Here is a 23,992-nt window from a genome sequence, read left to right on the forward strand (position 1 = left end):
AAGCTAAGAGTTCTAGAAACTGCTTTTGTTTAAGTGTTTCATATGTAAACAAAACATTAGACATTGAAAGTTCATTTTAATATACTTTATTGACAAATTTATTGCATGAGTATGTAAATGTTACATGGGCAACAGATTCAACGAGATCTTTGAAAATTTGATGTCATAAATATGGATAGCAATCAAAGTGGCAATACTCCGTCCAAACAGGTGGGAGTGTTTTAAGCTGGTTCAGACCTCAGTTGGTTCCTTAAACTTGGTAAGTAAAGGGGAGGTCAATTTCAAGCCTTCCATTTGCGAGTTTCACCTGAACATCGGGTGACACTTGGGTCAGGTGATCAAAAAGTGTTGCGTTGATTTGATCGACTACCTCGATGAGCGTATCAAAAATGGAATCATATGCGTTGGTGAGGTGCTCCATATCAAAGGCGGAGATCTTGTCAAAAACAACCTTCATGGCTTTCACAATACTGCGATAGATGTCATTGATTTGGAAGAACACTTCATCTAAATAGTCAGACTTGATTGAGTCGACAAACTCCAGAGATTTAGCAACAATGGCCGCCTGGGTCTCACTCATTTTCTCCAGCATTGTTTCAAAACTCTCCATATTCTTCAAAGAGGCCACTAGTCCATTCATGGTATTGATAACATACATTTTCACATCTTCAAAGATCTGACCCAAAGTAGCGACATCACCTAATGGCATGGAAACTTTCACGGTGCTGATTTTCTCAACGAATGAGTTGTAGTATATCTCCATGTTCTGATAAATCATCTGGATCAGTTGGTCCAGAGTGATCGCAATGCTGGTGGTGACCTTCTTCAGAACCTCAGGAAGAGTGGTCATTTCGTCAGACCCGGGTAGTTTGAACTTGGTTTCTCTCAAGAACCTGACGATAGCATCAGTGACAACCTGGATGTTTTTCTGGTACTGGACGATGGTGTTTCTGAAGAAGACCGACAGTTGGCTCATCTGGATATCGTAGTTGATGGCGGCGTCGTAGATATCGACCATGCGGTCAACGACAACATTCTTCAACTTCTCCATGTTGGTCGTGATCTGATACTTGCGAAGGAACTCGGTGAAGGTAGAGATGATGGAAGGGAGTCGGAGCTTCAGCTCAGAGAGCATCATTTTAGGTGCCTCTGTGTTGTACACAATTTGGATTCTATTGTCGTCCTTGGGAGATGATTTGATGACGAAGATGTCAACATCAGCTTCTGGTGCGGCCTGTCAACAAGAATGCGAAAGACATCAGCGAAAACGATTTTTTCAATTTGTAAAACCGTCAGGTTGAGTCGACTCACGGGATAACGTCCGTAGACTCTTGCGTTAAATTGAGATGGCATCTTGCCGTTCATCTGCAAGCCCAGAAAGCCGACAGATGGAGCAGATAGCGAGGCGCTAAGAACATCTCTGCGAGCAGCATAGCGGAGGTTGACGTCAGTGAACGTTGGGCTGGTGATGTCTACGTTGAGGGTCTGGCGAGAAACACTGAAAAAAAAGAGAAGATATTTTAAAAATGAACTCTTGTGATTGGATGAGAAGAAGGTATGAGATCATCTCACCTTGCGCCTTGGTCAACGACATGGTTGGCATCCACGTTGATGTCGGCATGTTTCAGGGCGAGCTTGTTCACCATGTTCACGTCAGCGTTCTCAAAGTTCACAGTCGAGGAAGCTGAGGGTGAAAAGTTTGGTGGAATTCAGTTTTTGAAAATATACATCTTAGGGAGGAACGTCGTCAACTCACCATCCATATCATAATCCAAGATGACATAAGCGGAGGTGGCAGAAGATTTAAACGCGCCTTTGAAGACTGGAGCATCTCCTTCCAGGACTGCTTCGAAATTTGAGGTGTACAGTGGGCTGATGAACTTCCCGTTGGTGGAGATCTTCTGTTTGGCCATCGTGACATCAGCCACAGCTTTTTCCGAGATGGTGAAATCACCCAATGTGCTTGGCTGGGTCAGATTGATCTCAAAATCAGCAGTCAAAGATGAGACTGGTGCCATATCTAAGGTAGCTTGAGCAAAATGCTTCCCGTTGGTGTTGAACCCGAACAGGTTGATCTCGTTGTTGCTCGTGTGCTTCAGCATCGCGTAGATGCGACTGAAGGAGCCTTGGAAAGACAGATTGTCGCTCAAATCAAAGTTGATCACTTTGGTGGTGCCACGGTTAAGCTTGACGTCAGCGATGACCTTGGCGGTGGAGCGCAGGCCATTAATCAAGAACAGGTTTACGTCGCTATCCAGGACTCCCAGGACGACGTAGTCATCAAGAACCGTGCTGTCCATGTTCCCGTTCGTGAAAGCCTCAACGGAAATGTCTTCAGCGGTTCCTTCCAGCTTCAGGCTGTATTCGGTGCTTGCTTTTCCGACAGCCTTGATGACGGGAATGTTGAAATCGCTCTTGATGTTCATCGTGGAGTGAGCCTTGGCTTTGGATTTGGTGTCGGCAACCAGATTCTGGTTCACTTCCAAGCTCAGTATGGGCAGAGAAATCCGTCCGACGGTGGCCACGGAGGTAGCGGCTTCCAGAGTCTCCATACTCACACTGAAGGTGCTGTCATGAGTACCTTCAATGTGTCGATTCTCCAGGGATATGGAATTGGCCAACTTGATTCCTCTCTTGGTGGTCAGGCTGGTGGTACCATCGAGTTTGGCTTTCAAGCTCTCAAACACGGAGGCAGTTGTAGCTCCCAGACGGAATACAAGATCATCTCCTGCGTAAAGTCCGGTATTGGCGTTCACGTTGATGACGGCAGATTTGAAGGACAGCTCCGTGATCAGGTCACCTACAGGGGGGATCTCGATGACGTTCATTATAACAGCGATGGGACCAGCCTGCTTTTTCTGGTAAACAATCTTGGCATCTAGGTTGACGTTTTGCTCGGTAGAAACCAGGAGATGTTTCAGTCCCATCAGCTCGTACAAGTTCACGTCACTAATCTCCGGGGTACGGATGTCAACCAAGGGGATTTCCATGGCAGGAATGCGAATGGGGGTAGTGAGGAAGTCCAGATTGACATTACCGTCCATGGCGTAGAAGACACCAGCCTCGTTTCTGTTGTTGTCAGCGGTGAAGTTGCAGGTCATCCCACCTTGATTGAGACGAGCCATATAGATTGTGTTCATCTTCTGGTTTTGGGGTGTCAGGGTGGTAGAATAATCGTTCTGGAAGTCAAACTTAGCAGTGGGCGCTCCGGAGATTGTAACCCTGCTACTGATTTTGTTTTGGATGTCAGCGTTGACCTCGTAAGGATGGGCGACAACGTGCATGCGGTTGGAGAAGCTTCCTCTCATGCCGGTTAATTCCGTGTTATGATTTACTTTCAGCTCAGCCTTCATGTTATTAAAGTTGACGTGTCCATAAGCGGTGATCACACTGTTCTTAATAATCGGAGCCTTCAATTCATTGAGGATATTAAACTTGTAGAGCAGAGGGCTCGCTTCAGATGTTAGCTGCTGCTTCATCGTCAAGGCTTTGGAGTCGGTGTTGCCGGAGAAGGTCAGCGTGGCCAAGCTCGGGCTGAGCGAGAAAAACAGGTTGCTGGTATGGTCAGCCTCCTGAGCAACGGACTTGCCGACATTGTCAACGGTCAAAGTGAAGGTGAAGCCCTCTTGGCGGATGATCGCTTTCTGGTTCATGGTGGCATCGTTGTTGATATTGACGACTGGAAGGTCCACAACGTGTTTGTACTTTGTCTCGAGAGAAGCGGTCATCCCTTCTTCCATCGCGATAAAAGCAATGTTTGCAATGTCCGCGTTGTAGATGGGAGTGTTTACTTTCACTCCAGTCTTGGCTTGGGCCTGGCCGGAGAAACCGTAGAGCGCTGCTGAGGCTTGGTGGTTAACAACAAGAGCACGATGGTTGATCTTGAAGGTCTCGGCGAGTACAACACGGCTCATTTTTGGAAGAGCGACTTGAGCGGTGGAGTCGATTTTGTAATTCAGGATTTCCAAGATGGGCGATGTGCCTTGAGAACTGATGATGGCTTTGAATTGAGGTGTCGAGATTTTCTCGGTGGAGTTTTGGAACTCAGCAGATGTCTTCAAAGTGTAGATGGGAGTATTAAATTGGAGCTCGCCAGAGAGTTTGCCAAAGCATGGGATGATAATTTCACTTGGGATGATTGGAAGCGTCATGTCAGGAAGCGAGAGAGACTTGACAAGCTTATCTACAGGGAAGTGTGGGAGAAGAGGGAAGCTGATATCGGGAAAAGTCATTTCGGAGAAGTCGATCTCAGGCATGGAAGGCAAGAAGCTCAGGTTGAGGTCTCCAAAGAAAGCATCGACGTCAATCATTTTGTAATTGATATTCAAGATGAAATCAATCATTTCCAGGATTTTCTGCTTGATGTCATCAAAGGAAATGGTGGTGGCTTTGATAGTATGGTAGGACAGGATGGTGAACTCGGGGATATTCAGCTGTGTGGGAATTTCAAACTTCTGAAGTTTCTCCATGTTGAACTTCATGGATGGAACCACGAGGTCGGTGAGCGGAAGGGTGAAGGACGGAGTATTCAGCTCGTACTTCTTCAGTTCGCTCATCAGACCATCAAAGATTTGCTGAATCTCACCGATGATCTTCTGGTCTGGGAAGACTGACTTCAAACTTTCGATCATATCACTGCACATGCGAATGATATTGGCCATGGTTCTCCTGCATCTCCTGCTCACTAACCTCAGGAATGATGAAACCTCACCTTGGATGTCGAGTTTTGCAACTTCTTCTTTGACATATTCGAAAACTCTCTTAATATCTTCCAACATAGCCGTCGGGTCCATCAGTTCCTTCACAGATGAAATCATTTCTGCAACTCGGATTTCCCTCAGACGATCCACAGATCCTTTGACTGAGGTTAAAACGACATTGGCGAAATCTTTGACAGCTTCAAACTTCATGGGGATTTCAAAAGCCTGGATGAGATTATTAACATAAACCGTGTAGCCTGCGGTGACTCTATTAACGTAATCCACGTAGTCATTATAATCCAGTGATGTCACCTTCTGCATGATTGACTCAATAAAGGACTTGAGGTCTTGAATCATGTCCTTAACTTGGTTGGATTTCATGTAGTCAATCACCATCTGGGAGAAGCGCTGGAATTTAGCCAGGATCTCGGCGTCCCTGACCATCCTGCCGACTGTGTTGATGGTCTCTTCGATCTTAAACTGCTTCAGGACCTCCACTAGTTTTTCCAAAACGATTTGGGCCTTTTTGTCCACTTCAAGCTTCACGATGAACTCTCTTATCTTGGCGGATAATGTGTTGATTCTGTCAAAGATGTTGAGATCCTGAATCTGCTGGCTTATATCATTGAATGCCTTAATTGTAGCCTGGCTCAAATCAGTGATGATCTCATTAATGTCCGCGAATGTAACAAAGTCCTTCAGGTCGGCAATGTAGGTCGTAATATCAAATGCCTCAACTATGCGATGGATAAAATTCAGCAAATGATTCAGATCGGTGAGGAATCGGTATTCATTCTCGAGATTCTGCAGGAATTCCACACTGGTGCCTCTCAATTGTTCCAAGTCAATCTCCCGGATCATCGTCCTCATGGTGTCAATAAGATACAGAAGCATTCCCTTAATGTCATACCTATCATTGAGGGCATTCACCAGTTCCTCGATCTTTGTCGTGATGGTTTCAGATAGTTTGCTATCATTAATGATCTTCTCCATCATGGTATAATAGCGTTGAAGGAAAAAGGTGACGTCATTGATGACTGTCTCAAAATTAGATCTCAGGTTTCGGAAAGCAGCATCCATATCTTCCATGGCAATCAGATATTTTGGGGCCAGATCACTGAAGTAGTCTTTCAACTGAACGGCTTTGCCTTGGATGTCAAGTTGAGCGACAAACTCGCCGACTCGCTGAGGAATCGCTTCAAGTTTTTCCACGATCTCCTCGTTCTTGATGTAGTCCTGGATCATTTCTGCAATTTGGACAATGGTGTCTTTGATACCTTCCACGAAGAAAGGTATATTTTCCAACAGAGGCAACTGAATGATGTGACAGTTGGTGTTCTTGTCATACTTGAGGAAACCTGAGACACCAAATTCTTGGTTGTCTGGGGATTGCGTGTTGATGATGTTGGTGAGGATGTTAGAAGAGAATCCCATGCCGGTTCCCTCAGCCGTGTTGTAAACATTCAGATCTTGATTAAAGGCATGATTGTTGATTTTTGACTTAAGACTAACCATGGCCTTCTGTTCATTGGTAGAAAGAACGACATCCATCTTGTTGTCCAACGTTGTCTCCAAAGAAACGCCGTTGTCAAGTGCCTGGCTGACTGAGGCTCTGCATTCATGTGAGCTAGCAAAAGCCAAGGGTTGTGCCCTCATGAGGAACTTCCCGTAGAGCTGGGCGCTATGCTTTCCGTACATCACCACGTCTCCGTCGGCATTGAAAATGGCGTCAAGGTTGAAGTCGAAAGGAACGACGCTGGAATGGAGGGTATGGTCGAATCGCAAAAGCTGCGAGTTGAAACGAGCTTGGTTGCTAAACTTAGCGCCCAGACCGATAACGTCAAGCTCCGAGGAATGGCTCATGTGGGTTCCGAAAAGATTTCCGGTTGTGCTGCATTTTGCGTTGGCGGACATGTCAGCGTAGTTAATCTGATAGCTGTGCTTGATCTCGGACTCATCGTAGGTCGTTTTCAGGGTTCCCGTCACGTCCATCTTGTAAGACCCTACCTGGAACTGAGCGTCATTGATGATGTTAGCGCTGAGAATCTTCAGGTCGTTGCTGACCTTGGCGAATGCCGTGTAGGGTGTCAGATCAACGGCGACATCGTGTTTGTAAGAGGCGTACCCGCTAGCTTGGGCTTTAGCCTTGGAATTTAAGGTAAGGCTAGAAATCGTCATGGTCACATCGTTGCCGTTATCAAACTTGAAGTCAAACAACGCAGCCTTGTTCGTCATGGCCAGCGTTGCTTTTGTGAAGTCCAGGCCAGCGTTGAAGGTGTTCTCCAAAGACAGAGGACTCTGAAGAGTGTTTGATCCGCTTGTGGTCAAGCCGTTCTTGTCCAAGGTCAAGGAAGCTTTGTGCGTGGCCGTGTTCTGAAGAAGCTTGATGAGGGCATCGCTGTTCACACTCAGACCGTTGACATCAAGAGAGGAAGTGAGAAGAGAGTAGATCTGATCTTCAAAGCGGTCTCCGTTCGTTTCCACTCGGAGAGCTAGTTTTCCGGCGCCAGCAGATGCTTCAACTTTGTTGTTGAGCTTCATACCAAGAGCAAGAGCACCTGAATGGCACTTCAGAGACAGTTTACTGTCTGTGAAAGAAAGCTCAGCGGTATGCGTCAAGGTGTCTTCAAAGACATTGGTGTTGGAAACAACCAGCAAGTCACCATCAGCCAAGGTTGCCGTGATTTGGTTTTTAGCCCGAACGAGAGTGGAATCGAATTGAACGAAAGATTCGATCTTGCCGTTTGGTTGGAATGGAGTAACCTCGAAGGACTGAGTTGAAACAGTCTTGGCGTTGATGGGTCCAGCCTTGAACATTCCTTTCAAGTTGCTATCCATGGTGATCTTCTCAGTGTCAATCGCGGCCAGAGACCTGTGCTCCATGTCAACGTTCAGGCTCAACGGGCTCGTGGCGTCGATCTTGGTATACGATTGCAGGTAAACTTTATCGGTGATGGGGATAGCTTCTGCAAAAGTGACACTGAAGTCGAGGAACTTGTGGGAAAATGAACCTTTCACGTTGGCTTTCAGTGAATCAGTGGCGGCCATCATTCCAGAACCTTCATAAAATAAAATTCAGAGTTATCAAAAAAACTCATTTCACGTATGATCCCACAAATTCTAAATACCTTGCATCTTGACCGAGAGGATTTCAAATGGAGATGTTCCTGTGATGTCAAACTTGGTGGAGTAACTCGGAGCATCCTCAACATCTTTGCCAGCTGCCATGGAGGCATCTATGTCGTACAGGTTGCTCTTCATCTCTGTGGAAACTTCAGCTTTGCCAAAGAGAGGAACACTAAAAGTGAGGCTCTCGGGGAAAAACATCTCTGGGATTGGGATCTCCATGGAGACGATCTCCACTCCAAACTTGGGCAGAGACAGGTGAGGTGTTGTTAAAACTGGTGGGAAGTTGAGCTCCTTGGTTGACTTTCCTCCAAGAGGGAGAGGGAAGGTGATGGTGTAGCGGTCTTTGTTGAAGTAGTAGACGGCCTTGGTTTCACTTTTAAAAAATACAAAAGTCAAAGATCTGGAACATTTTGGAGGAACCAAATAATATTTCCAACTTACGTGTTCAGGAACAGTGACTCCGGCATGGAAATCTCAGGCATATCTGGAACTCTGAAGTTCTGAAGATACGGGATCTCAGCGCCATACTTCTCCACGTAGTTGTTTGTAGCCTAAGTGACAAACGGATTAATTTCCAAAAATAGTACCACATTTAAACCACAAGACTTAGATCTCATACCTCCCCTAACTTCTTGAAGATGTGAGCAACCGTCATGTCAGTCTGTCCCACCTCCATGTCAAGAAGTTCTTGTGTGTACTTCTCAACCATGTCAGATAATGGTACAAAGGTGACCTTGGTGTTCATGTCAGATTTGAACTCAACCTCGACCTTGCTGTCATCTGGAGAACAGAGAACAAAAATGGAAACATCTCAAGACATGCAGAAGAATCTTCAAATTTAAAAATAGATTACCGTATTTCATTTCCAGCTCCTGTTTGGACGCAGCATCCATGATCCTCACGTCACTCGTGAGTTTCACTTCCAGTTCGTCCTCTCGCTCCACGTCAGCCGTGACTGAGGCATCAAGGCTGAGTGTGGGGACCAGAAGCTGAACTTGAAGCATCCCTTTCTTCATCATCTCAAGCCTGAAAGAAACACCAAGGAATCAGTCAAATCTCCACGACACATTTGTTCCTCTATAAGTTCCTCTATAATTCTTACTTGGCTCGACCAATGAGGGAAAGCTGAGGGATGTTGTCGTTGAGAAGATCCAGATAGATGGTTCGTTTGCCGTCGGTATCGCCATCGATAACACCCATCCTCAATCCTGCTTCCACGTCATAGTCCGGAATCTGGATGTCAGTGGTGAGCACGTGCTTCTTTCTGTTGTATTTCACGATTGCTCGGGCTTCCGTGGGCTCCGCGCCTGTTATCGTCCATCCAAGCCCATAACGTCACGTCATGAAATTTTCCGAGAAGAATATTTAGTGTGATGTTACCTTCAGCTTTCAGAACAAACTTGACAGAGTCGACCTCGTCTCCTTCCAGCTCGTAGGCAAGAGTGGCGGTGTACTCAGTGACGTCACCGGTAGGATGGAGCTCCAATGCAAAGCTAATAAAATTCACAATATTATTAAATTAAATTAAATTAAATTAAATTAAATTAAATTAAATTAAATTAAATTAAATTAAATTAAATTAAATTAAATTAAATTAAATTAAATTAAATTAAATTAAATAAGGATGGAGTTCCAGTGCAAAGCTAATAAAATTCACAATATCAGTCAAATATAATAAAATTAAATAAAATAAAGTCAAATTAAATAAAATTAAATTAAATTAAACAAAATTAAATAAGGGTGGAGTTGCAGTGCAAAACTAATAAAATTCACAATATCAGTCAAATAAAATAAAATAAAATAAAATAAAACAATATAAAATAAAAACAAAACAAAACAAAACAAAACAAAAGAAAAATAAAATAAAATAAAATAAAATAAAATAAAATAAAATGAAATGAAATGAAATGAAATGAAATGAAATGAAATGAAATGAAATGAAATGAAATAAAATAAAATAAAATAAAATAAAATAAAATAAAATAAACCAAACCAAACCAAACCAAACCAAATTAAATTAAATTAAATTAAATTAAATTAAATTAAATTAAATTAAATTAAATTAAATTAAATTAAATTAAAAATAATAATTAAAACAATGTAGTTTTGTGTGTTTTCTCACTTGCTGTCACCAGTGAATGGAAAGTAGGGAGCGGTCTCTTGGGAGTAAGCATCGATGTACTGAAGAGCAGTGCAGTATTTCATCCCAGCGAAAGCGGGGGTGCATTTGTTGACATCGATTTTCTTTGTCGCCATTGGCCTGAGGGGCACCACCTTGAGGTCGTTCACTGCCACCAGCGTGTTTCTAAATTTTAAACACAGAAAGGAGTTCAAATATAATGTTTCATTTCTAACCTTGTTTTTCTCCATCTTACGTCATTTTGATGAGCTTGGTCGGGCTCGTTGCAGCAGGGATGGTCAGCTTGACGTGGTCAGGTCTCATCGAGATCTTGGCCTGAAGGCCGCTCTCGTGGAAGAAGTTGGAGTACATCTCCATTCCAGAGTTGAGATACTCGGGAATGAAGGAACCGACGTGGGTTTTGAACTCAATGCCAGCAGAGGGCATGAAAGCCACTTCACTCTGTTAGAGGAACCAAAAAATGTTCAGTAGTGATAACATGACTCAAAAAACACATTTGGCAAATATTCACCATATCACGAGCGATCTTCAGTCCACCCTTGATACCGGGGTTGAAGGTTCCGGACAATGTGAATTTCAGAGGAACACCAGTGAGAGTTGGCAGGAAAAAGTCGTTGTCCATGAAGATGTAGTGGGCGAAGATGGTGTTGTCAGCCTTTGTCATGAGTCCCTTCAAGATCTGTGGAAATACAAGTCCGATTTAAATCACACATTTTATTTTGGTTCTCCTCAAGGCTCATTTGCGTTCCTTACATCAGCGGGGAACATCTTGAACATGCTCTCAGCCATCAAGGCAGCAGAACGCATCAGAGCTTCCACGTCGGTGGTTGTAAGATAACCCAGCTCGTTTCCGAACAATCTCAGATACATCATGGCTTCTGGAGACTTTGAGGCCTGCAGTTTCTTCATCAACATGTGGAGGTTCTGTCCAACTTCTTTGATCAAGTTCTGCGAGAGCTAAAACACAGATGTTTGGATGAAGTTTGGATTGTTTGATGCAATCAATGAGTCGAATCAAATACCTGTTTCTTCATCTCAGCATCCTTCAAAGCAGGGATGAAGCGCTGGATGATTTCACGGACTGCCTGAACGTTATCTGAGACGAAGTACATGGTCTTCATGGCGGTGTCGGGGAAGAATCCGGCGTCACCAAACAATGCCTCGACTGTCGGTTCGAATCCTTTCCCCTCGATACCGATCTGGAATATCGATACGCGAGTTAACTTTAAACTTACTTCGATTTTCTTCTCAGAAGCTTTACCTCCATCATGTCAATGTCAAAGCCGAACGCGTCAAGGGTCATTTCCAACATGGCTTCCTTGGGCAGGTAGCTGGTGCCTTCGAAGATCATGTTTCCTTCGACAGAACCGATCTGGTAGTTACGTGAGAACTTGGTGGGGCTCATGATGGGTCCGATCTCATTGTCCTGGACGGCGTCACGAATCTTTTGTCTGAGTCTTCACGAGAGAAGAAAGATATAATTTGACTTTGACGATGACGACAAAAAAATACAACTTACTCTTCGGTTTTAGGGTCGGTTGAAGACAGGATGTTGGTAATGTGGGACACCACGAAGCTCTTGAATTGGGTGTCTTGCTCCGTGGGCAGGGCGGTGGCCAAACGGAGCAACTCGCTCGGCATGGGGTTCTTCATCAGCACGAGATATGCGGCGATTCGCTTTTGCACGGGGCTGCCGTTGTCCAAAACCACCTGGATGAGAATTTCTCTGGCCTGTGATAAAAATAAAACAATCGGATTAGCAAGGATGAGATTGAAAGGATCTTAAACATCAAGTCAAGTCACTTGACTTGACTTGACTTGACTTGACTTGACTTGATCTTAAACATCAGCACTTACCTCATCTGAGATGGGAGTCAGTCGGTAAACCTGGATGGCAGCTTGCTGCACGGCCAGAGAAGCTTCTGGTTGGTTCACACATTGCATCACTGAAGCTCTGAGCGCCGGACTCGCCGGCACCACAGCGGGAGCCATGTTGCCAATAACCTAAAACCGACAAAGTTAGTATTTTATCGAATGAAGATTTTAAAAACGAACCGTTTTGGGGAATTAGCTACCCTCAATGTCAGGAAAGTGTTTTCGTCATCTCCGGTGCAGTCGCCCAAATGACCAGCCAAGAACTCAGCGACGGAGCGAATCTCAGGGATGACTTTTCCTTCGTTTTTGTAAAATCTGGAATCAAGAAAAACACGTTTAGTATCTTTGAATCCCATAACTTAAAGTTAGCCTAGCTTACCTCTTGACGACATTGCTCAGTCCGTACATGATGGGCTTGCTAGGCTTGTACTTGACCATTTCAAGCATGTCGTTGATCAGCAAGGCGGAAGGATTGGAAACCAGTCCCAAAGCGAAAACGGTGGCGTCAACTTCAACTGCCGTGGTCTGGAAGCTCCTGAGGATCTGCATGATGGCACTGCTGCACTCTGGAGTTCCGCACTGGGCCAGAACTTGGTAGGTCAGGACGCGAGACACGACGAGAGCCTCGGGAACGGCGCTGTTCAGGGTTTCCGTCTTCATTCCGCGGACCATGGTGACGATCTGTTGGAAGAGGTGTGCCCTCTTCTCGCCTTCGGTTTCTGGCAGATCGGCCAGCTCGCTCAGCAGATCCAGATAAGCGTCTTTTTCCTGGGCAGATGTGTGCTCCACAGTGTCCATATGAAGACCCTGGGCGTTGTCACCTGTGACACACCATACATTTAGAAATCAGAGGTTTTATTTCGAAGGTGGAAATTAAAATCGTAGATTTACCGTGATCAAAGACTCTGTCGTTTGAGGTGGAAACCTCCACGAGGGTCAGTTCTTGTTTCCCGACATTTCTAACTCCATATTCACCCCTGAAATTGTTAAGCGTCACTTTAGGAACTAGATTAAGGCAGAAAATATTTTTTGAGGGAATTTCAGATTTACTTGTGGGAGAACGGGATCAGGATGTGCTTCTCTGTGCACGAGCCGGAGGTCATGTGCTTCTTCTCGTTGTCAAACTTGTAGTTGCAGGTCTGAGAGCTTCTGATCAGCTTGGAAAGAGGGTATTGCTAAAAAAAAAAAGAAATCGTTTGTAACCAAGAGATTCCTTCAATTTGAAATCTTTCGATTGTCTTACCATGCCAGAGATGAGCGCCAAGGGGCTGGTGTAAGATCTCACTGGGACAAATCGGTCACACGTGGACAAGTCCCGGTCCAGGCTGATGTCAGTTACAATGTCCTCTTGAGCATTGATGGTGTAGAAGGTCTTGCACGTGCCGTGGATTGTTGGCTAAAAATGCAAAAGCGATAAATGAATCGCTGTTGTGGCTTTAGGATTTCTCCAAATGAAATATTATCGTACCATGTTCTTGTTCTTGTCCTCTTCCATCAAAGGAACAGCCAGAGCTGAGATGATTCCTCTCTTGATGTTCAGCGTGGTTGTCGTCTCACCTTCCTCAGGGTACAGTTTCACATCATAGACACCTTCGACCACAACCTTCAGAGGATATCTAAAAGATACACGAACTGGGTCAACTTTTGTTTTATTGCGCAATATCGGTTGAGTGCGTTGGAAAATACGCGGTACCTTTCCATTTCGGCGGAAAAGGCATCCGAGCTGGGGGAAGCGGCGAACGTGGGCTTGCCATCTGTGTCGACGTCAATGACTTCACTCAGGGCACAGCCGGTGGTGCGGACGATGAAGCTGCATGTCTGGGGAACTTCGATTTCAACCTGTGACACATGACCTATGTCAATTTTTTGTCACGGCTTCACCCCAAGTTATGAAAGTGTACCTTGCATGTTGCCCTGGGTCCGTTCTGGACCTCTGAGGCTCCATTGACAGCATTGAGAGATTCAGCCACGTACTGGTATTCGTACTTGTGGAGAGTCTTATACCTTTTGGCCACTAGGGGGAGAACAAACTTGGTAAGACCTTCATTGTTGTTGTGTGATAAAATTGTACGGTAATCAGGGCAACTTACGCAGACAACTTGGCTGATCTTCATTTTGTGCAACTTTAAAAGAGAAAAATTGTTAGAAGTGGCTTAGATGAATAAGAATATTTAAGCATATTTTAATCCACTGTAATGTAAAGACATTTAAATAAAATAATACAAATAGAATGTCAAAAAAATATTGCATTGTTATGAATTTAACATTTTGAAAACTGTTAATAGCACTCTTATTATAAACATGAAATGTAAAGAAATGTAAAGAAAATAATACAAATAAAATGTAAAAAATATTGCATTGTGCAATAAGATGCATAAGAACATTTAAACATATTTTAATCCACTATAATGTAAAGCCATTTAAATAAAATAATACAAATAAAATGTCAAAAAATATTGCATTGTTATGAATTTAACATTTTGAACACTATTAATAGCACTATTATTATAAACATGAAATGTAAAGAAATTTAAATAAAATAATACAAGTAAAATGTAAAAAAATATTGCATTGTTATAAATTTAACATTTTGAAAACTGTTAATAGCACTATTATTTGTTTAGATTATTATAAACATGAAATGTAAAGAAATTTAAATAAAATAATACAAATAAAATGTAAAAAAATATTGCATTGTTATAAATGTAACATTTTAAAAACTGTTAATAGCATTATTATGTGTTTAGATTGCAGAACTAACAACACTATGTGTAAAATTAAATTTAAAATTCAGATGACTAAACACTCTAAATTGAAAGCAAAGAACACCTCTCGGAAATACTCACCAGCCAAGGCCGTTGTGCCGAGGATCAGCAGAAGGCAGAGCTTTGAGTCCCTCATGATGGGCTCGAAAAGCTCAATCCTTTCAGACTTGTGCGAGTACTCAAACGAGACTGAGTTGTCCGGATCCTCGGGAGTCTTTTATAGAACACTTACTGGGAGGAACGCTCAAAGTCCACTGTGACCTGCAGTGTGGAGGGCCAAAGGGAAAAGGTTTGAAAGGATATGCGTTGTTCGAAGCAAAAGCTTACAAAACAGATTCTCTAGAATCGTTACCCTCACTCAACTGTTTGATCGTATCAAGACAAGTTAGTGAGTTCAAGTTATTTGCTTGGTTTTCGAACTCAATGCAAAGATGGGTCCAGCGAGTCAAATATTGTTCCTACTATAAGACGAAAAGTTTCAAACTAATTTCGTTGGATTCAATCTGCTGTCAAGTTAAAATAAAAAATGCAAGCGTTATGAATAAAATTAATTAGGAATTATAAAATTGCAAAATTAATTATCCCACACATCAACTCACATATTTAAAAAAACAACTTTCAAAACCCACGGTCACAAATCACAATAACAAATAAAACAATTTTAGTCCCGACAACATTTTACCTTGCTCTTCTGTTGCTACTCCGACTGCCACTAACTCAACCTGAAAACAGTCCCCCTAATTCAATACTAGCCGGATAATGAACTTTGATCGACAAATATTCAAAGGTTCTACCAAGGCTTTATTTGCTGTTCAAGCAAACAAACAAACATTTTAACTCAAGGCTGACCAGTTGTTGTTTTTTTCCCAACTTCGTTCTCATTCTGGAAGCATATTTGTCATTATATCAATATACGTATTGATCGACACAGTTCGTATCGAAGCGGTTTCAGGTGGTGGAGGCCCCTCGAACTCACTCAAACGCTAAGCTACATTTCTCTCAGCGATTCAATCAGGAAACCAATCGCACTATTAACCGTTTTTGCATCTTAAATCATTACAAATTGCTTTAACTGTAAAATATTACATCTACAGTCGTCTATTTTCATGACCTAATTAACGTACCTGAGGCCTGTTAGCAAATTATTGGTCAATCTCCAAAGGGCAAACATTGGCTGAAAGTCCAGACACAAGCGAGTCATGCACAGGGTATCTGCTGCGTCATAAATGGCCATGTTCTCCTGATCTAAGATTGTTCATCCACTTTATCAGAGGGTGGTAAAACTTTTCAAACCTAATAAAACACCACTGAGATTCAGAGAAGTCAAAGATTATCATGTACAGTTAGACGTGCATGCTATCGTGCACGAAGATAGCATGTGAACAGTATAGTGTTTGGTTATCCGCCTAACCGTTACATGAACTTTTTGAACGCATGATGCTGTGGTGTACATAGTCCAATGATGAACTTAATGTTTTCCCCTAAATATTAACTCTGCCTTTATGTCAATACTGCTTCAGCTTAGTCACGTGTTTTTCCCTCTGGTAGATTTGTTTTCTCACCATAATGCACAAATAAGCATTTTTTTTTTTGGGTCATTATTTCTCAAAGACAAGCAGTTAAACATTATTTTGCACTTGTAGAGCAGTTATTCCAAATTGTAAACCTTTGGCGCCCTCTAGTGGACTCTTTCTGACCTATTCATGGGGGAAAAAAAGTCAACACCAAGTTGAGATGTTGCTTGTTGCAAGCAGAACCATTAAATTCAAATTGCGAGCATACAATGACACTATGACGCACTGACCCTTGACCCCAGGGTTGACTTGGTTCTTGATGTGTTCTTGTGTCGAGGTTTTCAATTTCCGGCAAGCAATTTTGTTCTATGTCTTGCAGGTGAGTACTGCATAGAGGTTAATTATACCTACTGCCATCTAGTGGAAGAGCATTTAATTGTTCTGTTTGTCACAATAGATTTTTGATGGAACTATAGCACCCCCTAGCCGTGGTGTCGCGCCATCCTTGCCTTCAGGTAGATAAACCTGCAACTTACAGGAAACAGGTGTCAGGCTTCAGAAACACACACGCACAAATACACAGAGTTAATTATTAATCTACTGACTGAAATGCTGACATACACACCACATTTCCTGAAGTGCATGAGTGAAGGTACAGACGCCATATCCATGATTAAAGAACCTGATTAATTCAGTGTTGAAATATTGGGGCAAAATAATTCAATTAAAGAAGGCTCGTGATGGATTTTTTTTTTATTCAACAGAGGATGCTGGTATAAAAACATAAAATATATTGCAATTTTTTTTTCTTAAACTGAGAGTTGTGTAAGATTTTTTTTTTTTTTCAAACGTGTATTTTAGATAGAGAGCTAATAATAGTCGACGGAGATAATTTTCCACCGGACGCTGCGACTTTTTCTCCGATGGAAGCAGCAAGGAGAGTGTGGAATAATCCATTCCGTGCGTAGGGAGAGTGTGATATACAAAAAAGGTTCTTCGTCAGCAGAAAACATTATACTATTCATAAGATTCACGTTAAATATTTAGCAGGGAAGGACAAGTATAGAAAATGGAGTTAGTTCCCAAGATATTGTGGAGAATAACGTATATTCGAGTCATAAATAGAAAGCAAACCCCATTGTTGTTTTTGGTCGAGTCGGATGAAAATCGAGCTTATGCCACATCTTCCAGCAGACGTTAAAGCTTATAAGCATCGCAGGCAGCCTGTGGTAAAACAAATAAATGTAAGTAAACAACATTTTTACTACAACTTAGCTTCAAAAACATCTGTTTTATTTATTTTTTTCTTCCCCCGTGCTGGTTTAGTCATCAGAAGACGTTGGAGTTGACGGTGAATTCGGTCCGCTGAAGCGGAGAACAAGCGGACTTTTCTACCGCAACACTCACCAATCCTCCCTTCGAAGGTAATTTGACTTTTTTTCTTGAATAATAAACTTTTTGGGACGTAAAGTCTTTCCTAGTCTGCGATCGGTTGTCGTGACCCCCCCCCCCCCCCCCCTTGCAAGACGCGATGGTAGTTTGAGGGTTACACCCATTTTAAGACTGCATCACATTCCTTTTCCTATTTTTGTCAAAGCTGTGAGGAAATTATGATTCACAATTATTTCATTTAAAATACACATTATATTTGCTTAGCGAAAAACAATGATACGTGGAAACTATTATCATGCACCATCAAAACATTGAATTGTCAGTCCATTACACCGTAGTAAAAAACATGTTTTTGTAAAATCATTTTTCTTTTGTTGCGGGCTTTCATAAACAATTAAATGTCATCAAAGTAATTAATAACAAAGGCCAGCTACATTTGTGTATATGGATGGAAAACTTGAGTCAGAACTTTTGAATTGGCCTATTTGTGTTCTCTATACAGCAGTCAATATAACAAAAATGGACGAAATGGAAAAAAAATACACGATGGACAACGGCACGAGTCCACCCACACATTGCACCTACGTGAGATTTTCCATCCAGCAGTATACTTCAATTCAGTAGTAAAATTCTACCATTTTTGTGTTAAACTACAGCTAAACAGGAAGTTGATATAAATGTCATGTATTCAATTACAACGCAGGCTTTAAAATCAGAAAAATCCTAAGGAAAAAAAAAATATTCAGGTAACTCACCTGTTGTCTCCATTTGGTCATGTGACATCAGCAATTAAGGTGCTGTGATGTCATTTTCAATTGATAGTAAGTAGCAATACAAAATGGCTGCCCTTAAATTGTGTTGTCCAAAGGTCTTAAAATAAACGGCAACAAGTGAATACGTGGAAATATGCCACATTTGGAATTTCTATTTTTGTTTCCGCATAACAACTAGCTTTTTTTTGAATGTCGTGTTCAGACCAAGCATACAATTGTCTTGCTAAACTGACTTTATGGTTTGTTTGTAAAGGCCTGGATAATTGCATCAGAGTACGCCAGACGCAAAAATCATCCGTCCTGCACGAGCACCAGATTGGAAGTTACATTGCCTCCCTTTTCCAAGGACTTTGGCTACTATTGGGTTGCCATGGCAACTGGTGTGTCAAGGGACCTCATCGTGAGCCGGTGCACAATGTTCTCCGCGGTAGTTCAGAGAAAAGCACAAAGCGAGAAATAACGCGAAAGCTGTTTTTTTTTTTATCCTTTTGGTTTGCAACCCAATTAATTCCGTTCAACACACACAGCAGCAAACTGAATCCCGAGTTCTTTTCATCTCCGAGGACACATTTAAAAGTCATTTCTCTTTAATACGTGATAAGGCAACGAAAATGCAACTGCAAGTTGGTATCAGAGGTCAGACAGTAATAAAAATAATTATAGCCGCCGGGGCGAGGTCTTTATTCAAGCCAACGGGTGACTATTGGAGGAAATATGGTCATGACGATGTAAACAAGGACAACTGTCATTTGTTCCGTTCCCTTAATAAAATTATTCTGTTCCCACACGTTACGTCGGCCGCCTCGTCACCATCCGTATTCGTTTAAACACACACACACACAGAGACCAGTCAGTGTGTGAAACAGACTCATTAAGCAGAGAAGCCACTGGAAAAAGTAGACCAGCACAAGGGGGGGTTTGGAATTTATCGTGACGAGTCATATTCTGTTTTGGAAAAAAATGTTATGAATGCCAGCAATGTTTTTTCATAGGAAATGACCAAATTTGGTCAAGCAGATAAATGCAGGAATGATTTTTTTATTTTTTTTGCCTGCAGCCTGAGCATACTAATTCTTGGCTCCAGTTCAGCAATTTCAACAATTTATCTTTTATTTGAAGGTTTCGGGTACTTTTAGAGGATGCCGATACCAGTTACAGATACTAAAGACAAATAAGAGATCATTTCATACTAATGATTGGTGGTATCCAACAGGTGAGAGAAGCCAGTCGCTGTCCAAAACCAAATCAGCGGGAGTGTAGAAGGACCAGCCCAGCCGGCTGCCGGGAGCACTGCATCATGGGAAAACAGAACAGTAAACTCCGGCCGGAGGTCCTGAACGATTTGCGAGAGAACACGGAGTTCACGGACCACGAGCTGCAGGAGTGGTACCGCGGCTTCCTCAAGGATTGCCCCACCGGCCACCTGACTGTGGAGGAGTTCAAGAAGATCTACGCTAACTTTTTCCCCTACGGAGACGCCTCCAAGTTTGCCGAGCACGTCTTCCGCACGTTCGACACCAACGGCGACTCCACCATCGACTTCAGGGAGTTCATCATCGCCCTGAGCGTGACGTCGCGTGGCGGGCTGGAGCAGAAGCTGCGCTGGGCCTTCAGCATGTACGACCTGGACGGGAACGGTTACATAAGCCGAGCGGAGATGCTGGAGATAGTCCAGGTGAGAAGCTTAAAATCATATTTTTAGTCTTTCACATTTTCTCTGACTTCATCAAAGTTACCCTTTTCTGTGGTTATATTTACTCCTCCAACATTTTGTAGGCCATTTATAAGATGGTGTCTTCAGTGATGAAGATGCCCGAGGATGAATCCACGCCGGAGAAGCGAACGGATAAGATCTTCAGGCAGATGGACATTGACAATGACGGTGAGACCATTTTTATTTTAGACTCCATGTTAGTTGTACAACTCATTATGCTAAGTCAACAGCGCCCCCTGTTGTCCAAAGTAATTAACTGCCATAAACAAGCCACATGACTGAAGCGGCTTCTGTTCCGTGTGCTTACCAGGTCGTTTGTCCTTGGAGGAGTTCATCAAAGGTGCCAAGAGCGACCCGTCCATCGTGCGACTCCTGCAGTCCGATCAGTCAACCTCTCGTCAGTTCTGAAACGAAAAGCTCGCAAGCCCGCCGCGGCACTCCATGACGTCCTAATGTTTACACCAGGGTTTCCAAAACATCCAGTTGTTACAAATTTAGTTCCTCCGCTAAAAAAATAAACCTATTTTAATGTGACTATTAGCAAAGTCACAAAACGTACCTTTATTTTGGAAACCCTGTTTATTATAATTGTATTTTTGTGGCTTTTTCTGTGGATTGTTGCGCTTGTCCTCAAAATCTTTTTGATCTTGAAATGGATTTTACTCCAAAAGTCAAGTGCCATATTGTATTTATATTGACTGGATTCCTTGCATGGCAAGTATTACGACTCAAGCTATGTTACATAAAGAGGGAACTCATGACATCACTACGTTATAAATTTCATTCACTTTGACCGTGTTTGCTCAGGAATGCTCGATGGACATAAAAGATGAATATGCCTTTTAGTATTGCATGCACTTTGTGATATAATCAAGTAGTGAGTTTAAAAATAGAGACCGTGGCTGTTTTTATTGTTTTATTATTGTAACAAATGTTTTCACACAATTGAAATAAAGTTTGTGTAAGAAAAATCTACACAAGATGCCCCCCCACCTTATATCCTGATACCGCTGGATTGAAAACCAGGAAACAAAAATGTCACGTGAGGGGCTTGACAAAAGTTATTTCAGTCCACACACAAAAAAAAAAGGGACAATAAAAAGCTTGGATTGCAAGTGTCAGAAGTTACGTGACCCCTCCTCAAAAATGTGTACATGTGACTTGACTAAAGATGAACCCCCCCCGCCCCCCCGTCTGGAGTATTTTAGTAACTGCAACCTACCGGGCCTTCCATTCATCCACAGGAGAAGGGGACATGGCTCGCACGGGACCAGATCACATCCAGCCTGGGTCAAATCCCAGCAGCCTCATTTTTTTTTAAATAAAAATATTCTGAGCCTCATAACTCAATCTTCTTGTCAAAGTCATCATCCAGCTCAACGTCACTGAGGTCGTAATCCTCCTCCTCGGGAAGCTGATGGTGGGAGAAAAAAGACACTTATCATTTATTCTTACTATTCAGCCGTGAATCTTTTCTCACCTGTCCATCTTTTCCATCCCACGCTTCAACGGAGTGAATTTTGGGAAGCACGCCGCCTCCCAACGTGGCGGTCGAGCCTCGTCCGACAGAAAGCTCCCTGCAAACCACGAGTTACTCCCCGCCGTTGTCTGGCCACGCCCCTCTTGCGCAACTCACCTGAGAAATTCGTGAATCCCGGTCTCGCTGAACGAGCCCTTGAGCAGAGCGAATTTCATCTTGCGCAAGTTGATGGCAGCCATGGCGGGGTAGCCGAAGCCGCCGATACCCAGCGAGGCCTCCAGGTCCATCTGACTACCAGCTTCAGCCCAAAGCCAGCTGATGAGGGGAAGAGCGAGGCGGGAGGGGGGGTGTCACGAGGTGAGCTCTCTCACAAGATCCGAGTCCAAAAAAAATCTGCTTTTGCTCTTACCCCCACATCTTCTTCTTGTACTTGTCAGCCAGCTTTGCCATCACGTCCAGGTAGCTGTTTCTCCCAGAGGCACCTGTATCCAGAATGTGTGGCAGGATACCAATGATGCACAGCTGACTGTCCTCACAAGTCTTCTTCAGGACATCTTCATTAAGAATCTGCAAGACATCGTTTCATTGACGGCGTGGACTTCACGATATGTGCTCAACTTACGTTCACCGACTAACCTCCAGAAGTTCTGGAGCAGGGGCGTTATCAGAAAACAGATCCAAGGCCTTCTCGATGATGTCACGGCGGGAACGTCCCCCTTGGTAGTCCTCGGGCTCCTCCCCTTTGCGGAATATCTTGATGGTGGGGAAACCTCGGATCTGCTCAGAGACAAAACGTATAGGATAAGAATATCAGTCATAAAAAAAATCCAAGTGTGACACTGACCCCATAACGGCTGGACACAGCTTGATGCACAGTTGCATCCACGGCTCCCAGGCGAACTTTGCCCTTTGTCTGCTCCTTGACGGCCGAAGCTGCAGCTGCCCACTCGGGCTCCAGGCTGGTGATTGCATATAAATTTTAATTAAATTAAATGTCAAATCTGTCGCATAAGGACAGCTTTACTTACTTCTTGCAGTGTCCACACCAAGGAGCGAAGAACTCCACCAACCACACGTCATCGCTCTGCAGCACCATCTTGTCAAAGTTGTCATCCGTGAGCTCCACCACGTCCTTTTCACTGCCACCTCCACTCTGCTGGGTGTAAAGTCTCACTGAGCTATTCTTCATATTGTGGCATCAATTTTTGGCACATACCGGTTTGCTGTAACCCGAGCTCCCAGACTTGCCACCAAGTCGGTCTTTAACCAGTTCCCGCAGAGCGCTCATGGCTGCTTCCACGATGGCCTGGCTAGTTCTCCCTCCTGAGGAATACAAAAAAGTGATTTAAATTTCATCATTCAGAAACACAAAGACCCACTGTCGTAAATACCTTGATATTGCTCAGGTTTGTTCTTATTGCCGCCAAAAATCTTAATCGTAGGGAATCCGGAAATGCCATATTGGCCTCCCAAAGACTTGTGCTGGTCTGCATCTACTGCACCAACCTTGACAATACCCTGAGAGAACACAGGCATAAAATCCAAACTTAAGTTTATATGTAATGTGTTAATCACGATTGGTATTGTAATTTAGAGGTACTTATAGATTTGTGTCGTGGTCACCTTAAGGGCTGTTGCTGCCTTTTTCCAGTCTGGCGTCAACCTTTGACAATGGCCACACCTGATGAAGACAAGGTGAACATGTCAACAACACACGAGAAACATTCCAGCACCATTTCGCTAACGGGACACCCCAGGGCGCTGTATTAGGCCCATTCATGATGTGTCAATGCACTCACCAGGGAGCGTAGAACTCGATCAGCCACAGATTATCGCTCTGAATCACTTCTCTGTTGAAGTTGGACGGGTTCAATTCGACCACATCGTCGCTGGGAGAATAAAATGCTTGCACACTAACAAGCAACGAAAAGCCCAGGAACACTCCTGCACAAAAGATTACATTTACAGGTAATCAGGGAGGCAGCCATTTTCAAACACAATTTAAATTGTATAAGCACATCATCACACTCAATGTGGGAAAGATTTAAAAGTCATAGAATTAAAGAGGCCTGCCAACCTATGTGCCATTGTTATTCCAGCAAGCCGACAAGACAAACTCAAAAATCGTGCAACCTAACAATCCCATTTTAAAGAATAAATTTGCGGTTGTACTTACCAGAAAGTAACGGTTTCATTATTTTAGCAGTGTCTAAGCCACCTTTACTAGTTGCAAACACTACGAAGTCTGCAGCCGCTTTCTTTAGCAGCCTGCAATAATGTCAATGGAGGAGATTCACCGTGGCCCACGGTGATTGGCTGAACCCAAGCGCTGCAACCTAATGGCGAACGCCGATTGGCTGAAACGAGCAGTCGTGTGGACGACCAATCGGAAAGCGCCGTGTAAGGTTTTAAGGGAAGCGTATGTTTACAGCAAAAGTGACGAGTAAAGAAACTAAGATCATAAATGAGTTTTTTTATTTTGTCATTGTGACAAAAAAGGAAAACAAAAA

The 23,992-nt window shown here is 43.2% G+C and overlaps 3 protein-coding genes across 4 annotated transcripts; 1 reads left to right on the top strand and 2 right to left on the bottom strand.

Annotated features, from left to right (window-relative positions):
- Positions 1–70: 70 nt before the first annotated feature.
- Positions 71–15,312, bottom strand: apobb.1 (apolipoprotein Bb, tandem duplicate 1). The gene is made up of 29 exons (XM_049757286.2): positions 15,292–15,312; positions 14,691–14,870; positions 13,935–13,967; positions 13,746–13,858; positions 13,538–13,683; positions 13,313–13,460; positions 13,088–13,240; positions 12,895–13,019; positions 12,736–12,821; positions 12,224–12,665; positions 12,045–12,159; positions 11,827–11,973; positions 11,489–11,700; positions 11,231–11,426; positions 10,992–11,168; positions 10,723–10,926; positions 10,481–10,648; positions 10,205–10,410; positions 9,952–10,134; positions 9,210–9,322; positions 8,932–9,136; positions 8,683–8,855; positions 8,449–8,609; positions 8,271–8,380; positions 7,829–8,202; positions 1,757–7,759; positions 1,573–1,684; positions 1,312–1,498; positions 71–1,234 (listed from the first exon to the last, which is right to left on the bottom strand). Exons 2-29 carry the CDS (start codon positions 14,743–14,745, stop codon positions 251–253), a joined length of 11,331 nt encoding a protein of 3,776 aa, XP_049613243.1. The 5' UTR covers positions 14,746–14,870; positions 15,292–15,312; the 3' UTR covers positions 71–250.
- Positions 15,313–17,215: 1,903 nt separating this feature from the next.
- hpcal1 (hippocalcin-like 1) lies at positions 17,216–20,977 on the top strand. Its single transcript, XM_049757351.2, has 5 exons — positions 17,216–17,367; positions 17,450–17,547; positions 19,502–19,963; positions 20,065–20,170; positions 20,313–20,977. Exons 3-5 carry the CDS (start codon positions 19,586–19,588, stop codon positions 20,408–20,410), a joined length of 582 nt encoding a protein of 193 aa, XP_049613308.1. The 5' UTR covers positions 17,216–17,367; positions 17,450–17,547; positions 19,502–19,585; the 3' UTR covers positions 20,411–20,977.
- Positions 20,905–23,816, bottom strand: pdia6 (protein disulfide isomerase family A, member 6). 2 transcript variants are annotated; one of them, XM_049757304.1, is made up of 12 exons: positions 23,659–23,816; positions 23,282–23,426; positions 23,106–23,163; positions 22,874–23,000; positions 22,699–22,805; positions 22,511–22,635; positions 22,327–22,441; positions 22,119–22,259; positions 21,892–22,049; positions 21,639–21,797; positions 21,483–21,579; positions 20,905–21,416 (listed from the first exon to the last, which is right to left on the bottom strand). In XM_049757304.1, the coding sequence occupies exons 1-12, from the start codon at positions 23,675–23,677 to the stop codon at positions 21,342–21,344; spliced, it is 1,326 nt and encodes a 441-aa protein (XP_049613261.1). In that variant the 5' UTR covers positions 23,678–23,816; the 3' UTR covers positions 20,905–21,341. The 2 variants fall into 2 exon arrangements, with proteins under 2 accessions (XP_049613261.1, XP_049613260.1); XM_049757303.1 differs by having other exon boundaries at positions 22,511–22,638.
- Between the last annotated feature and the right edge of the window lie 176 nt (positions 23,817–23,992).

This window comes from Syngnathus scovelli, chromosome 20 (genome assembly GCF_024217435.2).
Source record: "Syngnathus scovelli strain Florida chromosome 20, RoL_Ssco_1.2, whole genome shotgun sequence".
Classification (NCBI taxonomy): Eukaryota; Metazoa; Chordata; class Actinopteri; order Syngnathiformes; family Syngnathidae; genus Syngnathus; species Syngnathus scovelli.

Bases quoted from the DNA above. Each gene is read 5' to 3' on its own strand.
- apobb.1 (XM_049757286.2), bottom strand. From the start codon at position 14,745: ATGAGGGACTCAAAGCTCTGCCTTCTGCTGATCCTCGGCACAACGGCC. The intron at 12,822-12,894 runs GTAAATCTGAAA...TAACAATTTCAG, and splicing joins CTGATCCCGTTCTCCCACAA to GGGTGAATATGGAGTTAGAA. The intron at 8,203-8,270 runs GTAAGTTGGAAA...ATTTTTTAAAAG, and splicing joins GAGTCACTGTTCCTGAACAC to TGAAACCAAGGCCGTCTACT.
- hpcal1 (XM_049757351.2), top strand. From the start codon at position 19,586: ATGGGAAAACAGAACAGTAAACTCCGGCCGGAGGTCCTGAACGATTTG. The intron at 19,964-20,064 runs GTGAGAAGCTTA...AACATTTTGTAG, and splicing joins AGATGCTGGAGATAGTCCAG to GCCATTTATAAGATGGTGTC. The intron at 20,171-20,312 runs GTGAGACCATTT...TGTGCTTACCAG, and splicing joins GATGGACATTGACAATGACG to GTCGTTTGTCCTTGGAGGAG.
- pdia6 (XM_049757303.1), bottom strand. The intron at 23,164-23,281 runs GTGAGTGCATTG...TGTCTTCATCAG, and splicing joins ATCGAGTTCTACGCTCCCTG to GTGTGGCCATTGTCAAAGGT. The intron at 22,639-22,698 runs GTATGTGCCAAA...CTTTACACCCAG, and splicing joins GCTCGGGTTACAGCAAACCG to CAGAGTGGAGGTGGCAGTGA.